This window comes from Montipora foliosa, chromosome 2, assembly GCF_036669935.1.
Source record: "Montipora foliosa isolate CH-2021 chromosome 2, ASM3666993v2, whole genome shotgun sequence".
NCBI classification, from domain to species: Eukaryota; Metazoa; Cnidaria; class Anthozoa; order Scleractinia; family Acroporidae; genus Montipora; species Montipora foliosa.
The window spans coordinates 60,537,108-60,544,607 of record NC_090870.1 but is presented as its reverse complement, the minus strand read 5'-3'; the positions used below and the strand labels follow the sequence as shown (position 1 = coordinate 60,544,607).

The window sequence follows — 7,500 nt, the reverse complement described above, 5'->3', positions numbered from 1 at the left end:
TTACATGGAACGTCACAGGAAGTCTAACAAATATAAACAGTTTGGCGCCGCCGAAATGTGGCTCCTTTTAAAGGACTCCACTGTCGCAGGCTGTGATCACGGATAAAAGCTTATTTCAACACCTATTGTGTGATTTTGACGTAAAGCAACCCGACTACGGATCAGGTCAACTTTAATTTATTCCATTCTCCCAATATAATGGCATAATTATAAAGTCAGTTGAATTCCTTAGCAATAACGATGATACGCTTGAATCAAAACAAGCTTTCAAAGGGAAAAACGATGCCATATCGTTCATCTTAGGTAAGTATTACTCGTAAAATCTCGTGTAGAATTGCTCTTAATCGAAAGGCGAACAACATTGGCTAATAGCAAGTTTAAATCCATCTTTTTGTTGGTTTTGGATATAAATTTGTGTTGAGCTGAACATGATTGTCCCAAACAGTCCATAAATGGTATTACATTTACCTGACTGTGAATTTAAGAAATTTGCTCTTAAACGGATTTATCTTTTAAATTAATCGTTATGATGATTTGTAGTAATCTAATGAAGTCAGAAAAGTTTTAAGTTCAGGAATCGTTGCGCTAGTTACTTTAATAGAGTGGGCAAAATGAAAATCAGTCGGTAGAATCGAATTGTGCTAGACATTTGACTCGTAATTCGAAGAGTCACGAAACAGAAATCTCTTTTTATTTTCAGTTGCTGTAAGAAATACCTTTGGACGTTGTCTGTTTGTTATATTATATATCTTCAGTGGCGTGTATATTTATACATATGTTATGTGAAACTAACAACAAGTTGAAGGACTTCAGTTTTGTTTGTATCTTATCACTTGTGGACAATCCAAGCTTCGAGACTTGTCTTAACACATTTGGAACAGCTGAATTGTTTATTGACAGAAAATGGCAAATGTGGAACTGACAGATGAAGCGAATGCATCAATAAGAGTTCGAACAGTAAATGGAAGTGGGTCAACTAGTGTTGACACCAATTTCGCCGTCAATGAACATTCTTTCTCCACCGAAAAGTCGTCGATTGGAGTCCCTTGTGGAGCAGTGACTGCAGACACCAAAGATGAGCTGGTCAAGGATGAATCAGTCGATATAACGTTGATTCAGCAGAGGACGTACTTGCTGTCTGCGGGAATAGGAGATACAAATCGCGTTTACAATCGCTTCAAAGGATGGATCGGTTTCGTGATTTGGCTTTTCAATATGATTATTCACTTTGGATTAGACTTTTACGAAGCTGTATTTGTGTTCGATGTGTCTTGGGCAACTTGCATTGGAGTATTTCTCATAACACTTGTAGCTTGCTGTTATTCAATGATAAAACACTCTGTGCCATGGTTTATTAAAGGAGTGAGAAAGCTCAAGAAAGACGGTCACTACCCAAAGACTCTGAAGCATCTTTATCTTATATTTCGGGTAAGTCAGAACGCTGATACTGTTGTCTCTTATACTCGGTAGTGTTTGCAGTTTCCGCAACTGAAGCATTTGAGGGTACTTCATCAAATTTTTGAGAGATCTTTATTGGCATTCCAACTGTGCGCCATATCAGCAGCCCTAATGACCCATGTCTTAATATTCAAACCATAAATCGATTGCGAGTCACTTTTGTAGTGAATATAATAGTAATGTCGAAGTATTAACAGGCTTATCAGATCACCGAACTTCTTCCAGTCGTTAGAGATTAAGGAAGTGCAAACAGTTCCACAAAAGTTTAATTATCATCGATAAAATTGAAATTCCGGATATCCACCGTTTAACGCTTTTTCCTCGCTGTTCACAACAATGCGTATCCCGTCGTTTAGATGTAAACCGCCTACTTGGTTCACCTTTCTCACTGTAACTATCATAATATACTTATTTTAACATTCTTCATTTATATATAAGACAGCGTTTCCATTGTATTCGTTTCGTCTTTATTTTTGTTTGAAAAACTCAACTCCTTCAATAATCTGAGCAAAAGTATACTGAGAATTGCGTAGCTATTATTTCAGCGAATGTATTTTTGAGACATTACAGGTTAAGATTTGTGCTGCCGCAGACTACCACAAACATCATCCACTAAATTAAAATTTTGTGTTTGCATTCATAACTGTCTTTAGCCGGCAGGTGGCAACCCGTAAGATCAGACATTCCTAATTCGTTTAAAGCTGTGGAGTCGAGCTCTTGCTTTGAGTTTGATCAGCTTTTGGTCGAGGTGTTTTGGACAGTTTACCGCTCGGCTCAATAGACCTTTTCACGGTTTCTGACGCCATATTGGTTAGGGGGCAAACACGGGTTAAATTACAGTGAATGTATGGGAATTTTGCAGACTTCGAACCATTATAAATCCTTTAAGGTCTGACGATTGTGAATAGCGAGAATACCTCTCACTTCTATTGAGATTATTTTCGTGAAGTAAGGCAATCAGAATCATGCTATAACGATCGTAAAAGAAATTTGTAAATTTCATATAAACCCTTGTAAACAATATCCAATTTTCAGACGTTGTGCCTTGTGCAATGAGCTAATTTTCCGTTGAGTGAATGATATTAACAAAATGACTTAAAATACTTAAAAATTTTTCAAATCTGCCTTTTTGCAGGGGACTTGAATTTGGCCAAAATCCCATACATTCACTGTAATTTAAGCCGCGTTTGCTCCCCAACCAAGAACCCTCTGGGCTTCACAGACATTTTTATTATCTTTTTAGCTTGTCATCAAAAAAAAATTCCATGCACTTTGTTTTTAAAAACTTTTTTACCCCATGATTCATTCCATTACAATTTAGCACCAGAGCCTCGGATCGACCCAAGGCTCTGGGAAACTCTATGTAGGAGAACATGCGCTGTAGGGTTCTTATATCCAAAATTGGCCATTTAAACCTTGCCGCGCCTGCTCACTCCTCGTGCTAACTTGAATGCATCAATTTGAGACGCTTTTGATTGTTCTTCACGAAAACCAATCAGAAGGCACTTTGTTTCAGCGTTCCCCAGAGCTCTTCTCTCCCTCAGTGAAGAGAAGAGCTCCGGGGTCGAGATTGCATCGTGGAAAAAGCCTTCGGCTTCAACTTAAACCACTCAACGAAAGTTTTGAAAAAATCTTAGTTAGTCCTTTTGTTTTCGGTTTTTTATTTTTATTTTTATTTTATTCTTTTATTTTTTTACTAGTATCTCGTATCTTTGTTTCTTGGTTTATCTCTCTGTTAGTTTTTGCCATACGTTGTAGTGGCGGGAGCTATGGGAGCTGCAGGAGGTCAATTTGGCTGTTATGCGTATGATGGAGCTCTTCAGCTCAGCTTTTCCAAGCTCTCCGAGACAACTGGAGTACAGATCCCCATGGGAATTGACTTGCTGTTCAACATCCTGAGAGCAACAAGCTTGTTTCACATCTTCTATGGGTTTTGTTTAATACTCTTGTTCCATATGAGTTTGATCTTCATGATTCAAAGCTCTATGAGGGAATTCAATGGTAAGAAATCAGATAATAATTTAAGCAAAGAGAATTTTCTGATTGGTCAATTGACTCTATGCTATTTCAGTGTTTGGCTGTGGACGAATTTTTCATTAATTTCGTTGCGTTGAAGCCAAGTATTTTTTCTGTTATGCGCGAAAAAAGGGCAGCAGCTGCCGCGCGCACCGACTTGGCGCGTCACTTTGCTATCTCTTCAGTGAATTCACTTCATCTTGATAATCCGTTTGAGAATAAAATCGCTTTTGTTCTTTCTCCAGATCGAATGGGAAAACTCTTTCGTGAAAATCCAATCGAAGTAGCATTTTCTCAAGCTGTCAATCTGTTTTCTGCCCGTGCTAAGTTTGTCCGTGAAGGGAGCCAAAAGAGTACGGTAAGCTATACGGGAACATCGAGTTATTCTTCCTGCTTTTATCCAGTAATTTTATTAACGAGCCTACGAAATGACGATGTCGACTGATACTAGGCGTCATTTCAAAACACAAGTTTATGTTGGTAGTATCACGATTCGTATTTGCTTTGCAGCGCGTAAATGTGCCGTATCTTCCCAGAAATTAAACTGGTAGAAAGGGAGTAAACGTTTGGAGTGAGAATTGGACATTTTTGATCACGCCTTCGTTCTCCACGGAATCTTTCGTGGAGGACAGCAAAGAAATGCACCAAAATCTACACTGTACGTGTAGAGTGATTATTTTTCCTAATCATCGATTGTCAGACTCATTATTTTCTTGGGTTCTGGGCGCGGTCGCCGTCATAGTTTCGTAATTCCCTATTGTTGATCCCAGTTCCTTCCTTCTAGTCACTGAAGACTGAAGCAGTAACAAACCTAACTTTGTATATTTATAAGGGAACATGTTTAGTTTTACATCCGCGGTTTATTTCTAAATAGAAGTACTCATAGGGTGGTGGCAGAGAACGTCTTTCCTCTTACTCAAAAAGATGCTTAGGGTAGGGTAGATCAACGATCGTCTGTTAATTAATGCAGAGGATGATCTCGGAACTTCCATCCAAAAAGGATCGATAAAAAACAACTTCACTCTTGACTTAAAGTTCCGAGAGCAATCTCATGAACAAAGAGTAAAGCCCGAGCGTAGTCGTTCTTTTCTCTGGGTAAAAGTCATACACTGATTTGTCTAACTGTGATATGTTCTAAGTCCAATATCATCTTTGATTGCATGGTTCTATTGTGCGGTTAAACCCGAAAATTTGGTGAATGAATATCATAAATTTGCTTTGAATTCCTCATTGGTCAAGTTTTACTTTTAATACTTACCTTTCTTTCGGCTTTTGACAATTCTTTTCCCAAAGCAAGCTTACGATCTATTTATTCAAGAGCGAACGGCGCACATTTGAAGCCGCACGATTCGTTCGCTTTAATTAAGCGAGAGACTCTTTAACCTTTTTTCTATGTTTAATGAAGATGGAAAGATGAAATATTGGCATCTTTGTTCAGTTATTATTTTATGGACGTTTAATCAATGCCGTTTAAAACACACAAGGGCCAAAGGACAAATATCAGTACCCACACTAAGTTCTTTCTAGCTCAATAGGCCCTGTATCTCACGACCTCCCACATAGAAATAAATGGATTTCAAAAGGAAAAAAGTAACGATTGTATATAGATTTCGAGAAGTATCTATTTAGTTCTTTCTGAAGAGACCTGAAAACAAGACGCCGGGTAAAAAAATGGCCGCACGCGAGGTGTGTGAGAAGCAATAAAATAATTCCGGCAGACATAATTGGTCATTTTGCTAACTCTCTGGTTTTTTTCGGTAGTTTGGCTGATCGTACTGAGCAAAGGATTTCCGGCCTTTAGTCTAGACGAAGTCAGCATACACTTCCTGTTATTTTTTTTACTGATTAGTTAAGCAAACGGGAAATATAGCCAAAGAAAGAATATCACAGAAGACTCAAAAGATAATGGTGAAATGAAAACATTTTCTATATTTTGTCAAATATGCACAACAAAACCCATGTCATGAGGTCGTTTGAGTTTCGCTTGGACCCAAGCGCTTTCAAACGCTTGTGATAAAGAGTTAGGAATTTTTTAATAGAAGCGCACGTAGGGCCAACTCGGTTGAAGCAATTTTTGTATTACTTACCTGATTTCCTGCTAAAGCGGTCAATAATCGACTTCTGTTTCCTTCAACAGGTTGTCCTTACCACGTTATTGGTGGCGTGTAGTACTTCGTTTGTTCTTAATGCTTATAATTTTCTGTTCCTCAAACGGTTTGCAATTTACGTTTGGTTTGCCCTTGCGCCCCTCATATGGGTCGTGTGTCCGCTGACTGGCGCTGCCTGGGTTACAAAGACTTATTGGAAGTACAAACTTGTGGTTGTGAACGCATGGGTTGACATTCCTGAGGTATGTCTCAAGACAGAGTTGTTCACTCTAGTGATTATCAGCCGCGTTGTCGTTGGATTAACAAACCACTACTTCGGGGAACTAATTTACTGATAATTTAGAAGGACCGCTGAAAGGAAAAGTAGGACGGAAAATGATGTCTGTGGCCCTATAAGACCAGTACCATGTGCAATGTTATTCTGCTTTAAACTAGTGTATCTAATAGATAGTACTACTACGGTACATTTCGTTTAAAGTGACAACATTTATCGTTGATAACTACAGCAACGATGTCTTGAAGCCACTGGGACCTATTTTAGTTTGATGAGGGAATAAAAGTATCTTCAAGGTGCTGGCATTTAACCCGGACCACCCCCTTTCCAGACCGCGATAAAGCCGGGAAAATGTAGACGGAAGGAAAATACGAAACTATAACTGATAAGCCACTGATATGAAATTCATGCACGATGCAAAGTGAAAAAGGGAGACATCATAAACTCCCTTTGCACCAGATCGCGGAAATCGAAAGATCCCTCCGATCTGTATATTGTATGCAGAAAGAGGATCATTCGTAGCAACTGAGTAGAACTCTCTATATAAAATATGATCAACTAGATAACCCAAAACCACCTTATGTAATTCGGTGCACATGGTTAGATTTTTGAGTCTTTGGAGATAAGGCTTATAAACAGTGGTACGAGTCTTACAACACAAGGAAGGATTACGTTTTTGGAAACGTTGGCGGTGTAGCACTTATATTTAAACAGACTTACACAGTTGTTCATAAATTCAAAGATGAGGGTGGAGGGAGGGCGTTAAAAGAGCCCACACAATGGAAAGATTTCCCAGTGTGCGGTTTGCCTCGTAGAGGGGACACGGTAATTGGATTTTGCTCTGTTGTTGTCTCTTTGTGTGGCCCCGTTCTCGTCTCCAGAGGCCGCTTTCCTTTTGGTCACCGCCAAGAACACGGACTCTGGCCACAGCCAAAGCAGGAAGTCCCTGAATCACGGACTTCCGGCTCTTCTGCGCATTCTCAGAAATTTGAAACAATAATGGTCGTCAACGGTTACAACATTATACCATTCCCGCGACTGTGCGTATTTTTGGCTTTGGCCGGAGTCTGTTTTCTTGTCGCTGACCGAAAGAAAAGCGGACTCTGGGGACGGGAATGGTGTGACCCACACCACTTGGGTGATATACAAACCAAACGGACCCTGTCAAGCCAAAGGTCTTTATTTGATTCTTTTTCCAGGAACATGAACTCGAAGCTAACGCTCACGATTATCTGCACCAGTCACACTCAGACATTCGTTCCAGGTCCCCATCGCCACAGAGAGCCACATGGGGAGCGACCATCAAACAATTGGTGAAAGACAAGGCAGGCGCTGAAGCACAAAATCGTAGCTTTAAAGCTCATAACTCCAAGCCATGTGTTAAAACAGAAAGCAAACAACAGTCTAACTCCAGGTAATGACAACATTACGCGTTACTTGAAGTGTGCATCACCCAAGAGTAAGATTTGCCCCAATTGGCCTCATCCCCACCAGCGTCAGAAAAGTGTCTATTTTTAAAACAAGTTTTGCAGGTAAAACGTCTTGTTCCAGATACTTCCATACCATTAAAATGTAAAAGCTACATAGATAATGCAAATACAATACGTTTACTTACATTTCCGTAATTATGAAAAAAGATAAAAA

The 7,500-nt window shown here is 39.5% G+C and overlaps 1 protein-coding gene across 1 annotated transcript in view; it reads left to right on the top strand.

Moving 5' to 3' along the window:
* Positions 1-184: 184 nt before the first annotated feature.
* The window catches only part of LOC137993757 (uncharacterized), a 9,573-nt gene continuing 2,257 nt past the window's right edge, over positions 185-7,500 (top strand). Inside the window, exons 1-6 of the mRNA XM_068839766.1 lie at positions 185-303; positions 701-1,428; positions 3,198-3,459; positions 3,720-3,832; positions 5,612-5,824; positions 7,056-7,270. Coding sequence (XP_068695867.1) covers positions 904-1,428; positions 3,198-3,459; positions 3,720-3,832; positions 5,612-5,824; positions 7,056-7,270 — 1,328 coding nt within the window. The 5' untranslated portion in view covers positions 185-303; positions 701-903. The remainder of the gene's footprint in view (positions 304-700; positions 1,429-3,197; positions 3,460-3,719; positions 3,833-5,611; positions 5,825-7,055; positions 7,271-7,500) is intronic.